This window comes from Zalophus californianus, chromosome 10 (genome assembly GCF_009762305.2).
Source record: "Zalophus californianus isolate mZalCal1 chromosome 10, mZalCal1.pri.v2, whole genome shotgun sequence".
In the NCBI taxonomy this organism is placed as follows: Eukaryota; Metazoa; Chordata; class Mammalia; order Carnivora; family Otariidae; genus Zalophus; species Zalophus californianus.
The window spans coordinates 70,536,803-70,551,286 of record NC_045604.1 but is presented as its reverse complement, the minus strand read 5'-3'; the positions used below and the strand labels follow the sequence as shown (position 1 = coordinate 70,551,286).

Below are 14,484 nucleotides of genomic sequence, written 5' to 3'. Positions count from 1 at the left end.
GGGCTGGCAGAGTCGAGGGTCCAGGTTCCACTGGCAGTTGGGCCACAAAGTCACCAGGTTCTGGTGAGAGAAAGATGGTTCCAGAAGAGCCTCTGCTGCGCACCTACCCTGCTGTTGTCTTGGAAGGAGAGATGTGAGGGCAGGGGCTCCCTCTTCACATCCCACGTGCTCCCCAAGGCCCCAGAGCCTTCCAGCCCCACCTTCCCTGCCTCCCTCCAGCCACCCGGGTGTCCAGCTCTGGGCAGCCCTCGGTGCGAGGCCCAGGGCCTCTGGGCAGTGGCTGAAGCTGTACCAGGTGAGCCTGGTGCCAGTAGGGGCTGAGCCAGAAGGACGGTCCAGGGAAGGGCCTGTGTGGGTGTGCAGTGTGGGCCGCCCAGGGCAGCTCTGCTTCCTGACATCTCAAGGGGCCTTACTGCCCCAGGGCTCCCTCTGGAGCTGGGCAGGCAGAGCACGGTTCTGTTTTTGCTTCCTGGTGCTGTGTGTCCTCAGGTGGGAGCCTGGGCCTCTCTGAGCCTGAGCTTCCTATTGTGAGGCAGCAAGTGCTGAGCCCTCCCAGGGTCAGGCTGCGTGACTCAGCAGGACAGGCCAAGGTGAGCTCAGTGGACGTGCTTAGCCAATCGCTGCAGTGATTTGGGTCCCTGTTATCCTGAGCCCCACCTGGAGCCAGCATCCTTCATCAGCCCAGAAGCCACCTTCTTGCAGAGCTGGCTGCTAGCAAACCCTCGTTGGGGGCTTCACCCTCCTCCCAGACAAGCACCATCACCCTGGGGGACCTGGGGCTCCCCCTCGAGGAAGGACCGGCCAGTCCCGAGCTCTTGAGTCTGGAGGAGATCTCTGAGAGGTATGAGTCCAGCCACCTGGCATCCACTGTCTCCATCCCAGAGCGGGACTCCCCCAAGCACTGGACGCAGCTAGAGCAGTGGTGAGCCTGGGCAGAGCTGGAGTGGGAGAGCCATGCCACCCACCCCCAGCACACATGGCCCGACTCAGCCTGCTCCTCACCCCGGCCAGGGTGGCCGACCTGCAGGCTGAGGTGGCGTCTCTGCGGGGGCACAAGGACCGCTGTGAGCGAGCAATGCTGAGCCTGCTTCGGGAGATGCTCCAGCTGCGTACCTGCATGCAGTTGCAGGACGCAGAGCTCAAGAGGCTGCAGCAGGACCTACGGCAGGCAGCTTGGGCCCCAGAGAAGGAGGCCCTCGAGGTGAGCCACCACTGTCCCCACCCAGAGGCGAGGCTCCCCTGCTCCCGGGACCCTGTGCTCAGCTCGGACCCCCGTCTGTGCCAGTCGGGCTATGAGGCTCAGCCTCCCTTCCTCCTTGCAGTTCCCCAGCCCCGAGAACCAGAACCAGATGCAGGTGCTGGACAAGAGGTACTCCCCCACCCCACCAGTGGTGCAAGCCTTAGTGGTAGGGCCAGGGGCAGTGGGAAAGCAGCAGCTGGGGCGGGACCCCAGGGCATCAGCCTGCCCCCTGCTCCTTGTCTTGCTCGGGTAAGCAGCATGCCTCCACGGCCCGACTCAAAAAGGCCTGGGTTTGTATGAACATGGCGGGAGGCCTGCTGATAGGGCCCCTGGGCCAGGACCCTGACCCCCAAAGGCAGGCAGGAGGGCCGGTCGGGCAGGCCCCAGGCAGAAGCAGGTCTTGTGTGCCAGGCTGGTGGAGGTCCGGGAGGCCCTGACCCAGATCCGGAGGAAGCAGGCACTCCAGGACTCTGAGCGGAAGGACACCGAGCAGGAGGCCAACCTCAGGTGGACGCCGCCTGCCTCCCTCTTGGGGGCTGGCTCTGGACCCACCATGTGTGGTCACTGAGAAAAGAGGCTTGAGCCCGGAGTCCCTGCCCCCTCCCCCACCCAGTGGCCCTGGCCCAGGCCGCTCCCAGCTCCCCACCTGGGGACATAGAAGTCAGTGTCTTGCCCTTGTCTGTGTTTGCCCAGGTGGGGTTATCCACCCCATGCCTTGCCGGCCTGGAGGTCAGCCTGGGCCCCCCAGCGGCAGGCCTGGGCTCCCCAGCGGCAGGCCTGGGCCCAGGAAGCATTCTCAGTGTCTCAGGGCCCTGCCAACTTCCCGGTGGCTCCCCAGCCAGGCCGGCCGGCTGGACTGCTGTGACCGGTGGCTGGTGCCCTAGGCTGGCCGAGCTGGCCGGGAAGCTGGAGCAGGAGGGACAGTTCCGGGAAGCGGCCTGCAGTGCCCTGCAGAAGAGCCAGGAGGACGCGAGCCAGAGGATGGACCGTGAGGTGGCCAAGATGCAGGTACTGGGAGGGAGGCTGGGCCCGGGCAGCCAGGCGAGCCACCTTTCCTGGCAACATGGTCGGCCATGGGGGGGGTGACCCCGAGGTCCTGCGCGGTCCGGTCTGTGGCCACCAGCCGCATGTGGCTCTGTCTAGAGAAAGCTAACATTTTTGGTCCCTCGGTTGCATGAGCCACGCTTCAGGGGCCTCACGGCCACGTGCAGCCCGTGGCTGACAGTTTGGGCAGCGCCAAGATGGAGCTCATGTTTCATCACAGAAGGTCCCTCCCTGGCAGCGTCTCCGCCACGGGTCCTTCTCCGTCGTGGGATCCACACCCAGATCTGGAAATAGAGCATCGTAGGCCTGAGGCCCCTTCCTCAGACATTCCCGGGGCGGCCCCACCCCTGGCTGGTGCAGGTTCCCCTCCTGCCCGAGACCCAGCCTCTTCAGCTCTGCAAACAGAGCCCAGGGACCGCGTCGCCCGTGCAGCAGGTGGGGGCGCCGGCCCAGTGCTCCCCAGCTGCTGCCCACATAGCTCGGCTGCCCAGCTTCGGTGGCCTTCCCCTTGCTGCTGCCCTTTGGGGAGTTCTTGTCTTGGCCCAACCGAGATACTGCCCACCGCTGCGGCCGGGAGCTCCGGAAGGCACCAGGCCCGGGGATTCCTGCTGCACCAGGCATGCACGCAGGGCACTGCCTTTCCCCCCACCTGCTCTCTAGGCCGGGGTCGGCACACTGTGACCACCACCTGTTTTCGTCAAGTCTGATGGGCACGTGGCCACACCCGCTCATTTACTATAGCCCGTTCCTGGGTTTGCACTGGAACCACGGAACTGAGGACCCCGGGTCCTGGGGCTCCTTACAGAAACGGCCTGCTGACCACCCTGCATGTGGTGTGGGTGCCGGCGGGGGCTTAGGACGCACCTGCCCTGTGGCCGAGGGAGCTGGGGCCTCAGGCCTTGACGCCTTGTCTTGGGCACACTCAGACCCTTGATGCCCAGGAAGGGAGCCGGCAGGGAGAGGGGGAGGGGAAGGGGCCCCACCCTCGGCCTGGAGGGGCAAGGGCAAAGTGTGTGTGCACTCATATTTCCTTGGCTTCCCTGACGGAGGCTCCCAGCTCAGGATGCGATTCGGCGGCGGCTGAGCCCCCTGCCCTGGGTGGCGTCTGTGGTCACCGTGGGCACCAAGCATAGTCTGGATCCGCACGAACTCGGCCTGTAGGCCCTTCACAGCCCTCGTACCTGGCCCTCCGGGGGGACATGTGGGCCCTGCCTTCCTTCCTAAGGAGGGTGTGGTGGGCCCTGCCCTGCGAGACTCAGGGACAGCAGGGGACACAGGGCCCGGAGTCCTCAGTGATGGACACGGTTGGGCAAGAAAACAGACCAGCCCGAGCTCGGCCAGGGGCCAGGAGGCGGGGGGCAGGGGATGGACGAGGCAAGGAGAACGGTCAGATCGCATGGCAACCACACTGACTCCCACAGGCCCAGGTGACCAAGCTCGGTGAGGAGATGAGCCTCCGCTTCCTCAAGAGGGAGGCCAAGCTGTGTGGCTTCCTGCAGAAGAGCTTCCTGGCCCTGGAGAAGGTGGGGGCCCATGGGCCTGCAGCTGGGCCGTGCTGCCCACGCCCCCGCTCACGGCAGGCGGGCCGGTCTCCCCACAGAGAATGAAGGCGTCAGAGAGCACCCGGCTGAAGGCGGAGAGCAGCCTGCGGGGTGAGCTGGAGAGCCGGTGGCAGAGGCTGCAGGAGCGGGCCGAGGAGCGCATGCAGGCCCTGCAGGGGCAGCACGAGGTGGGCAGCCCAGGGCCGGGGGCAGAGGGGCAGCGGGGGCATCCGTGCGGGTGTCCAGGGCAGGGTCTCAGGGCCACCTCTCCCCACAGCAGGAAGAATTCCGCCTCCTGGAGCAGTGCCGGGGCCTGCACCAGGCCGTGATCCAGCTGACCAAGTTCGTGCGGCAGAACCAGGTGTCGCTGAACCGGATCCTCCTGGCCAAGCAGAAGGCCTGGTGAGTGTCCAATCAGCCTTTCTCCCCAGCGCCCAGTGCCCTCGGACGGGGGCTCCTGGTCCCCTGCAGAGGACTCTGCACCCACCAGTGGACGCAGCCCCGTCTGGGGGGCCCTGTAACCATTCTCTATCCCCTGCTCCCTGGGGTCTCCTGGGTGGTTCTGGAGCCAGCAGCCAGGCTCCTCTGGGCCCAGCCCTGAGAGGGGGGCAGCCTGGGCCGAGGGACAGCCTGTGTTGGCACCAACCCCCAGGGACAGCAAGGGGCACCTGGAGGAGAGCCAGGCCAGGGAGCTGGCTGCCTTCCTGCAGGAGAGCCTGGAGGCCGGCCAGCTGGCACAGCAGGAGGCCCACAGCACGCTGGAGCTGGTGAGGGTAGCAGGGGGGTGGTCAGCGTCCCCAGGGGGCTCCCGCCTCCCCAGGCAGCCATGTTAAAACCCCCCTCCCACAGCTCCAAGAGAAGAGCCAGGCCCTGGAGGTGTCGCTGGCCGAGCTGGGGAAGCAGGTAAAGGACCTGAGTGACCACTTCGTGGCCCTGAGCTGGAGACTGGATCTGCAGGAGCAGACGCTGAGTCTGCGGCTAAGCGAGGTGAGTGCGGTGCTGGGGGAGCCGCCAGCCCCAAGGCCCGCCATGGCCCCCAGCACGCGGCGGCTTCCACAGCAAGCCCTCGTGCAGGGGCTCATTCCTCTTTCTTGCATGGTGTCACTGACACACGGTTCCTACGGCGTGTGGTCCACCCTTGCGAAGCCTGGGGTTCGGCAGCTCCTCATGTCCTCGGGGCTGAGCTGTGGTCATGTCACTGGGACATCTCCGTCACCACAGACAAAGCCCTGTGCGGCTAGCGGTCCCTCCCCACCCTGCGGTCCCTGGCGACCACTGACTGGCTGCCGGCCTCTGTGAATTCGAAGGGTGGTCTCCCTCTCCTGCAGCTGTGGGCAGCTGTCCATCCCCGTCCCTGTCGACTGCTGGCAGGCAGGGGGCTGAGCCAGGCCTTCCTATGGACGTGGTTCTGTTCAGCCTGGAGTACCCAGGTCCCCAGAGAGCTGTCTGTCCCCACCGTGCAGACTGTGGGGAGCTCTCAGCTACGGGGTTGACCCTCTTGGCTCCAACTCTGGCTCTAGGGGGCCCCATCCCTCTGTCCGTCCCCCTCCATCCCCCAGCTCCGGCCCTCACTGGCATCTGTGTTCCAGGCACAGAGAAAGTGGGAAGGCTCAGAGCAGAAATCGCTGGAGGGCCTGGCCCAGAGTCAGAAGGAGGCCGAGGCGTCCCTGAGGGAGGTGCGGGAGCGAGTGGACAGCCTGCCCCAGCAGGTGGGTGAGGGCCAGGGGTACGGCCTCCCAGCCCCACTGGGCTGCCTGGGCTGCCCGTCCACCCTGCGTCTGTTGCAGATAGAGGCCATCTCTGACAAGTGCATCCTGCACAAGAGTGACTCAGACCTCAAGATCTCAGCTGAGGGCAGAGCCAGGTGAGGCCCCAGCCCCGGCCGCGGCCCCGAGGACTGCAGCAGCTGGAGGTGCATCCACGAGGCTTCCCCTCCCGCAGCCCCGGCCCCTCTGTGGCTCTGGGCTCGGCTTCCCCCAGGTGCAGCCCACACAGGTCCTTGAGCTTCACTGTCTATCACCCACTGGGGACCCGCCAGGTCCCACTGGAGGGGTGGCAAAGATGAGCACCCACCCCCTGCACAACCTGCCCTCCTTCCGCACCTGCCCTGTCCCTGCCCCCGCCCCCCCCAACAGTCTCTTATTCCGACAGAGAGTTCGAGGTCGGGGCCGTGCGGCAGGAACTTGCCACTCTGCTTTCGTCCATGCAGCTGCTCAGGGAGGGCAACCCCGGGCGGAAGATTGCCGAGATCCAGGGCAAGCTGGCTACGGTACCCCTGGGGCCCCCATGCCCATCACGCTCAGCAGAGGGGCCCCAGAGAGGCCCTGGATCCCAGACACCTGGAGGTCAAGTGGCTCACAGAGCCAGTGTGAAGTGAGGGGCACCTGTCTGGAGCCCCCACATGCTGGGGGTGTCGTTACGGGGAAAGGAGCCAGCCTGAGCGCTGGCCAGGTCCACCGGGTCACCCAGCAAGGGGCCGGGACCCAGTATCAGAGGCTAGATCCTGCCCTGGGGGCCTGGGGTGCAGGCTGCCCTCGGGCCGGCCGACTCGCCACGTCCGGGCCGACAAACAGGGGCGGCCTTCAGTTTCAGAACCAAATAATGAAATTGGAAAACAGCATGCAGGACAACAAAACCATCCAGAACCTCAAGTTTAATACAGAAACCAAGCTGGTGAGAGGCGGCCCCTGTGCTGACCCCGCCCCGGAGGCTCCCAGCCCCTCACCCCTCCCTGCGGGGCCCCTAGCTCTGTGGGCTTCCCTACGGCCATCGGTCTGCGTGTCTGGCCCAAGCAGGGTTTCCTGGTAGATAAGACCCAGGTCTGTCCAGAGAGAGATAAATCCTGGGGGCTGTCCTGTCCCCCTCTGGCTGGATTCCTGCGTTCCTGCAGCAGCCCCTCCTCCCAGCGCCCTTGTCCGCAGCGCATGGAGGAGACGGCCAGCCTGCGTGAGAGCATCATGCGCCTACAGAGTGAGGAGGGCCCGTGGGCCCTGCGACTGGGCAGCAGGAGGGTCCTCATGTCCCTGGGGAAGCAGCAGTTCTTCGTCAAGGACGCGGCCCCCGGAGAGGTGGTCCCCGTGAACCGCTGGGGCGTGTATCAGGCCGTGAGGTGGGCCGTGGGGAGCTGCCTTCTGGAGACCCCTCCAGGTCTGGGGCGGTCCTGGGGGAGGTCCCGAGGCCACTGGGCATGAGCTGTGTCTCGGGCAGGTGGCTGCAGTGGAAGGCGGCCCTCATGAACCTGGGGGTCCAGCAGAGGACACGCGCATTCCTGGAGAAGTCCTTCCGCCAAGAGGCTGCCTGACAGCTCCCATCCTTGCCCCTTTCCCAGAAATAAATCTGCCGCTCCTGTACCCGTCAGCGTCCCGAGCTCCTCCTTCCCAGGAGCCCGACTGAGCCCCAGGCCTGGCGCCTTCCTGGGCTGTCCTGCCCTCAGCTGCAGCGTCCTGGAGCCCCACCCGCTCCTTGCAGGCCCCCAGAGGGCCAGCTGGCCCAGGCGTGGGGTCCCGTGGCTCCTACCCCTTGGCGGCCGGCCGTGCCCTTCACACCCGCACCATGGCCAGCAGAGGAAGTAGCTCTTCCTGTCCTAATCTAGGGAGCAAACAGCTTGTTTGCTCACACACTCAGGCAGCACCCCTTCTTCCTGCCTCCAAGAAAACCCTGCTCATCCCACAGTAGCTGGTCCTGCCACTTACCGTGGGGCCTGGGGGACGGGCAGCCCTAGCACCAGCCAGCCGGGCGGCTGCCGACCTGGGATCTCAGGGCTGGTCTGGATGGCCAGTGGGCCTCACCAGAGTGGGGCACAGTGTGCAGACCGCCTGAGCCCAGGGCCTCCCCTCCTGGGGGCAGAGCTCCGAAGGTTGAGGGCCAGCATGCCTGGGATGGCAGCTCCTGCCCATTCCCTGCCCAGGTGGCCTCTGGCAGTGGTGGCAGCTCCGGGCCGCAGGAGGAGCCTGGCCTGTCCTCCCGGGCCTGGGAAGTCCCTCCCTGAGCTGGCTGGTTGGACGGCCCCTGGGCTCTGACAGAGAGAACGTGACAGGTCCCCCTCCTTAAGGAAAGGCGAAGCTGCCGCCCCGCTCGCCCCCACGGACCCTGGCCCACTGGCTAGGCCTCGGCCAGCTGTACCCCGTCCAGGGCCTGGCCACCCCCCGCAGGCAGCTCAGGGCCAGTCTCCGCTGACCAGCTGGCCAGCAGGTCGCTGAAGTCGGGCGTGCCAGGGCGGAGCAGGCCCAGGGGGCCGGGGGCCGGTTCCTCCCAGAAGGAGAGAGGCAGCTTCCTCTGGGTCATGGGGACGATGTGGCCGTACTTTCGCTCCAGCCTGAGCCGCCTGCCGGCCAGGGCCCCAGACCCTGAGTACTGCCGCAGCCCATAGTCGAAGAGCTCGGCCAGGGGCCCCAGCCCGCGGGCCTGCCCCTCGAGACCCCTGGGAGAGAGGACTCCAGGCTCCGCAGCCTGGTCGCCGTCTGGGGGCCCGCCCGGGGCCAGTCGCGCCAGGTCAGTGCATGGGACGTCCCGGGGTGCGCTGTCGTCCGCGTAGATGTCGCAGGCGTCGGGGTCCTGCCCCCTCTCCTTGCGGCCAAAGTACCGCTGGATGTCGCCACTGATGAGCTCGGAGAACCGCAGCAGCTGCAGGGGTGTCTCGGGGCTGCTGGGACCCGGGGGGCCTGCTTCTGGGGCCCAACCCGAGGCTTGGGGGGCTGGGCTGCAGCCGCCTGGCCCCTCCGGCTCCTCCTCGTCTTCCTCGTCCTCCTCGTCCTCAGAGGTCTCCTGGGGCTCCGGGTCTGAGGGCAGGAAGGGCCGGCGGGTGGGCAGGGGCAGCCGGAAGTCACAGAGAGGTCGGATCACGCCCGTGGCCATCTCCTCGGGCCTGCGTTTCTGCGGCAGCAGGTGCGACTGGGGAGGGAGGTGGAGAGCGGACAGGTCAGGACAGGTCAGCCCGCAGGGCCCAAGGCCTGCCCAGCCACACTTGTGCTTGGAGCAGGTGTCGCATTCGGGAGCCGGGGAGGTGTGGAGAGAGACTAGGGCCGTGGGCGCTGGGGGCCGGGGTGCAGAGACGGTTCTTGATCAACAGGCCCACCTGCTGAGGGGGCATCTGCCCAGGTGCTGGCAGGCGGGGGCCCCTGGGAGCTGGGCCTGGCTGTCTGGATCAGTGCGCTAGGTCCAGGTCCCAGAGCCCCTGAGGCTTCGGGGGTCTTGCAGGCTTAGGGCAGCACCCAGAGCCGGGTGCTGGTTCCCCCGCGCTGTCTGATGACAGGGATACAGTGCAGGCCCCAGGCTTTCATCTGCTCCCTGGCCCCTGGGGTTTGGAGGGGTCGGCAGGTCAGCAGGAAGCAGGGAAAGTGTGTGGGTCTGGGGCTCAGGGCAGGGTGGGTGGAGTGGGATTTGGGGAGGTGACAGAGACCGGGTGGCCTGAAGCCAAATGGGGCTGACTCTGAGCTTTGGGAGTGCTCTGGCCCCTGGGGACGAGTGCGGGGGGCGCGGCTTGCAGCGGGGAGGGCCCTTTTCCCTCCCTGCAGGAAGGGAAGAAAGGGAGGGTGGTGTGGACAGAGGGAGAGGGGGCTCCCAGCTTGTCAGAACTCCCACCCCAGGGAGGCTCACTTGGGCGGGGCCGCCCTCCTGCCTGCCGTCTGCCGTCCATGCTGTCCCCTGGCTCTCGCTCACCCCGCTGGGCCCCTCGTCCCTGCCAGGGGTCCCATGGCCCCAACAGTGGGCTGTGGGGAAGCCAACGTGGGCGCCCCCTTCCCCAGCCACGCCCCTTGTCCTACCGCTGGGTGGGTGGTCCGCACGGCCCACCTGGCCAGAGGGCCCACGGCCTTCCGGGGAAGGGGGAGGAGGCCGGTCCCCGCCACCAGCTCCAGCACCCTCCCCGCCCGCCACCTAGCCCGGCTCCTACCTGCCGAGGCCTGCAGCTCCTGTGGGGCAGGCCCACCTCCACCTGGGCTCAAGCATTTATAGCTGGGCTCTGCGGCCAGCGGGCTGGCAAATATTTGGTGACTGCATTGTCATCGCAGACTGGGCAAATAGAGCCCGTTTGCTTTAGCGCCCAGCAACCAGGGCCCCGCGGGGGGAGCCTCAACCTGCCCGGGGACCGTGGAGTGTTTGCTGCAGGCCCAGCTGGCTCACACCCGGGGCCGAGGACCCTTATCTCTGCCACTGATTGGGACCCGGACCAAGCCTTGTCAAATAAGCGGAAAATTAAATTTCATGCTATTTTGACTTCTGGAGTAGCCTTCTCTAGAGGACATCCTGCTTCTGCGGTTCTCTGGGTAAACGGTGTTCCAGGCCGGCAGTAGGAGCTGGGCAGGCCAGGGACCGGAGGCTGTGGGGACCACTGGCCAGGGCCCGGGTGGTGGCCTCTCATATGCAGGGGGCCGCCTCCAACTGCCGGGCCCTCCTGGGCGCTGTGACCAGTCTCAACCCTGCCAGGAGTGGCTGCAGGACTCCCAGCCCCTCCAGCCAGCTCCTGCTACCCCAGAGCTGCAGATGTGTTTACAACAAACCCAACTCAGCCCCTGCTGCCCCCGACACAGGGCCTCACCCCCAGGGCCCAAGCTGGTCCTGCGCCGCTGCACCCCGCACCGCGGAGCCCACCTAGGGGCATCCCCCATGAGCCTCCCTGCAGGGTTATAGCTGACACCAACCGCAGGACCCCGGGGGGCTGCTGCCTGGAACTGCCTGAGTGTCCTGGGGCCACGGTAGCCAGTCACCCAAATTGGGGGGCTAGGAGCAGCAAAGGGGTGTCATCCAGGTGGGAACCCACGCTTCCCTCCCAGCGTCCACTGTGGGGACGCTCCTTGGCTGCAACCGTATCACCGTAACCTCTGTCTCTATCCGTGCATGGCCTTCGTCCCACGGGAGCCTGGGTCCAAGTTTCTCTCTTACAAGGACACCCATCATTGGATTCAGGGCCCACCGGGATCCAGTCTGACCTCGTGTTCATTACAGCTGCAAAAACCCTATTTCCGCATGAGGCTCCATTCCGGGGTTCAGGTGGACGTGAGGTTTGGGGGACAGTCATTCACCGTACATGGCTTCTGCTAGGTGCCTCGCTCCCAGCTGGGAGGACTCCAGAATCCTGTCCGCTGTGGCTCAAAGCCACCCCTGCTTTTGGGCCAGCCAGGTTCTGAGGATAGGTTGGTAGCCCCTTCCCAGCTTGGCAGGCCCCCGGTCCCTGATCTCCCTGCCACCAGAGAGGGCTCACCCTTCCAGGGACACCCTCCCAGTCCTCCCTGGGCCCTTGGTCTTGGCTCCAGGCTCTGCTCCCTTCAGGCAGGAGCCAGCACCTGTCCTACCTAGTGATGCCCCATTACACGTGGGGTGTGGGCACAGACCCAGACATTTTCTGCAAGTGGGGACCATGGGGGGATAGCTGCTGGGCATTTCTTGGGCATTCGGAGGGCCCGATGCAGGAGTCATGGTCAGGACGCCCAGGTTTGGGGGAGTGACAGGGAAATGAAGTGTGGGACCCACCTTGGGCCAGGCTGGTGACTTGCCGTAGGTGGGTCTTTGGAGCTGCCAACATCTCCCAAGCAGGTGGTCTAACTGGGCCAGGGCCCGTGCAGGGAGAGTGCAGGGTGGTGCGGCATGCCAGGCCTCCTATAGCCTATGGTTCGTGGTTTCCTGATCATCACGGCCCCTTCCCCACGTCCCAGGGCGAGGCCGGGACACAAGTAATCTGTCTCGTGAGTCCAGTCTGCATTTGGAGCTCGGTCCCCAGAAACTGACTTCAGGCACGGCCACAGTTCTGCCCCGAGACTCCGGTTTCGATGACACTGTTGTCCAGGCTCCAGCCGTGGGGCAGACCTCCCCCAGCCACTGTCGTCCCCTCTGACCCAGCACAGTCAGCGTCAGCCCTCTGGGACGGCCCAGGTCCCCAGGGAGGGGCCCAGTAGGTGCCCGGACTGTGGCCACAGCGCCCCCTGCTGCTCCTCGGGAAGGACTGGGGCCAGGACCTGGGAAGGGTGTCGGCTGGGGCAGGTGTCTCTTTGCTTAGCTGCCCAAGGTGGGCCCCGAGGACTCGAGGGGAGCGCAGTCTGGGTGGAGACTCCAGGAGGGCATTTGGGCTCGGTCTCCAGCCCTCATCGGTGCCCTGTCTGAGCTGGGCAGTGTGGGGGCTCTGGGGAAGGATAGATATGGCCCTGCCCGCGAGTATGTCCCCTCTTGTATGACCAGAAGAGGGGCTTCATGGAGGAGGTCATTTGGTCGGCGCCGATGGGACCAGGAGCTCACCCGGTCCATCTGCGTGAAGTGCAGGTGTCCAGCAGAGGAGACGGCCTGCAAAGGCCTAGGCCACAAGGAGCTGACACCCCATGGTTGGTGGCCCTGCAGATGTCCACACCCTAATCCCCTGGGACTGTGGACATGTTATGTCACAATGCAAAGGGCCCCACAGATGTGATCCTGGATTGTCCTGGGGGCCCAGTGTCATCACAGGGGTCCTGACCAGAGGGAGGGCAGTTAGGGTCAGAGGGGGAGATATGAGCAGAGGGGCAGGGTCCCTGCTGGCTTTGAAGGTGGAATGGAGGGTCCCCGCGTCTGGAAAATGCAAGGAAGTGATTCTCCCCGGAGCCTCCAGAGCGCCTTGGGGGCTGCTTTGGACTTATGACGTCCAGGACAGCAGGATAATGCATCAGCGCTGAGCCCCTCTGTCTGGGCTCTGCAGCCACAGGACACTCCCAGCTGGAAGCATCGGCTGGACGGTGGGGTGAGGTGGTGGCCTGCAGGGCCTCCTGGCTGGGCCATGGAGTTTGGCCCTTTCTCCAAGGCAGCCTGGGCACTCAGCTCTGCCCTCTGTGGCTGGAACAAATCTCAGGGTGAGGGTGAGGCTCTCCCAGAGAGGACCCACCATGGTCACCACCCCCACCCAGGGCCCACTCCTTCCCAAGGGCACTTGTTCCCCAACCCCCCACAGGCCTACTTCTCCATCCTGGCCTCTGCCTCAGGCCCCTGGTCAGTGGAGCTGGGGCTTTGGTGGGGGTTTGGGTCCTGCAAGTGGCCCAGCGAGGAGATGTTCACTAATGCCAGTCATGGGAAGACTGTCCACAAATAGCCAGATTCTCCCTGTCTGTTTCTGCTGGCATAATCCCAATGCTTTTTTCTGCCTGACCAGAGACCAAGGAGGAAACCCCAGCCTAGGACAGAGAGTTTTAGATTCGAGGAGACATCAGAGCAGATAAAGGTTTAGCAAGAGGAAACTGGGCAGTGCAGAGTGGGGTGGGCATCTGGACAGAGGAAGCCTGAGCCTGGAGACCAGGGAGGGTGCTATTGCACTAAGTCCCAGCAGTCAATGATAGGGCCACACAAAGCACAGCCTGAGGGAGTAAAGTTGGGGGGACAGGCATGAGAGGGATTTAAGAAGCAGATGTGAGGTCTTATTAGGGGTGTGCATGAATTATCCCCATCCGTGCCACTCCTGAGTCTGAGCCATGTTTAAGAGGAACACAGGAGTCCAGCGAGTGGAGGCTGAACTCTGGCTTTTGTTACTGGCAAGGGTGGGTTGGTGGAGACACACTTTCCCAGAATCACTGTGCACACAGTCCAGCCAGGTGTTGGGTGACGAGGGCCAGGCCAAGTGACATGGGTGTCCCAAGCCCCCTCCGCTGCCCACCAGGACCCCTGGAGTGGGGCTGGGACTGATGCACTCAGGCTGCCAGGCTTGGGCCCCCGCACATGTCCCAGCACCTGCCGCCAGTCAGCTCCGGTGTGGGCCATGCCTGGCCTTACAGAGCTCAAAGCCCTCGCTGGCCCCGCCAGTCCCTGCCCCTGTGGTCAGGCCTCCGTCCCTGGAGAAGAGGCTCTGCTCTTCAGAAGGCGTGGACCTGCCTGTCCCCACGCCCCCCATATTGATCTTCCTGGGGAAAATCAATAGCCCCAATATGTCAGCTCTCAGGTGAACCAGCCCTGCCATTGGGCGCACAAGGGCTGGGTCCTCCCCGCCCATTAGCGAGACATTAGACCCCAGAGAGGTTTCTCTGTGTGCTTTGAGATAATGAAGGCCGAGGCGTTGGTTTATGCCCTGAGGGGGTGGGGGAGGGGGGCTCGGACCAGACCAGAGCCGGCAGCGCCTGGCAGCCCAGCCCCCGGCACCTGTCACCCAGCGCCCTGCCAGGGGAGTGCTGGGGTCGGGGAAGGGGGGCGTGGCTGCCTCAGGAGGAGGGTGTTGGAAAGGGCTGTGGGTTCGGGCCTGTGTCATGCGAGGGGCTTGGCTCTGGGCAGCTTGCTGTTGGAACACAGGGGGCTCTGCGACCAGGCGTCCTGGACCCGCATCCTGGGGCCACAATGACACACCCCGGGTGATTTAATACAACAGCAAGTTCTTCTCTCAGTCTGGAGGCCAGTCTGAAGTGAAGGTGTTGGCACAGCCACCCTCCCAAGGGTCCAGGGGAGGGTCTGTTCCGGGACTCTCTCTCTCTCTCTCTCTCTTCTGGTGTTGCTGGCAATCCTCAGTGCTTCTTGGTTTGGGGCCTCTCCGCATGGCCTCCCCCATGTGTCTCTGTGTCTTTTCTCCTTCTCTTAGGAGGACACCAGTCCTTGGATTTAGGGCCCCCCAATCCCGGGTGACCTCCTTAGACCCACATCTGCAAAGACCCTATTTCTAAATAAAGTCATGTGCTAAGGTTCCAGGTGAATGTGAATGTGGAGGGACAGAGTTCAGCCCCGTAT

General features: G+C 65.1%; 2 protein-coding genes across 2 annotated transcripts; one reads left to right on the top strand and one right to left on the bottom strand.

Annotated features, from left to right (window-relative positions):
- Window positions 1-74: 74 nt before the first annotated feature.
- On the top strand, window positions 75-7,823 carry CCDC154 (coiled-coil domain containing 154). The gene is made up of 18 exons (XM_027611893.2): window positions 75-133; window positions 220-295; window positions 681-922; window positions 1,012-1,201; window positions 1,323-1,369; window positions 1,652-1,747; window positions 2,125-2,248; window positions 3,706-3,807; window positions 3,885-4,013; window positions 4,103-4,227; window positions 4,478-4,592; window positions 4,675-4,812; window positions 5,415-5,534; window positions 5,613-5,689; window positions 5,977-6,094; window positions 6,412-6,498; window positions 6,747-6,934; window positions 7,033-7,823. Exons 1-18 carry the CDS (start codon window positions 75-77, stop codon window positions 7,124-7,126), a joined length of 2,127 nt encoding a protein of 708 aa, XP_027467694.2. The 3' UTR covers window positions 7,127-7,823.
- Window positions 7,824-7,903: 80 nt separating this feature from the next.
- PERCC1 (proline and glutamate rich with coiled coil 1) lies at window positions 7,904-11,724 on the bottom strand. The gene is made up of 2 exons (XM_027612413.2): window positions 11,293-11,724; window positions 7,904-8,715 (listed from the first exon to the last, which is right to left on the bottom strand). The coding sequence occupies exon 2, from the start codon at window positions 8,677-8,679 to the stop codon at window positions 7,927-7,929; it is 753 nt and encodes a 250-aa protein (XP_027468214.1). The 5' UTR covers window positions 8,680-8,715; window positions 11,293-11,724; the 3' UTR covers window positions 7,904-7,926.
- Between the last annotated feature and the right edge of the window lie 2,760 nt (window positions 11,725-14,484).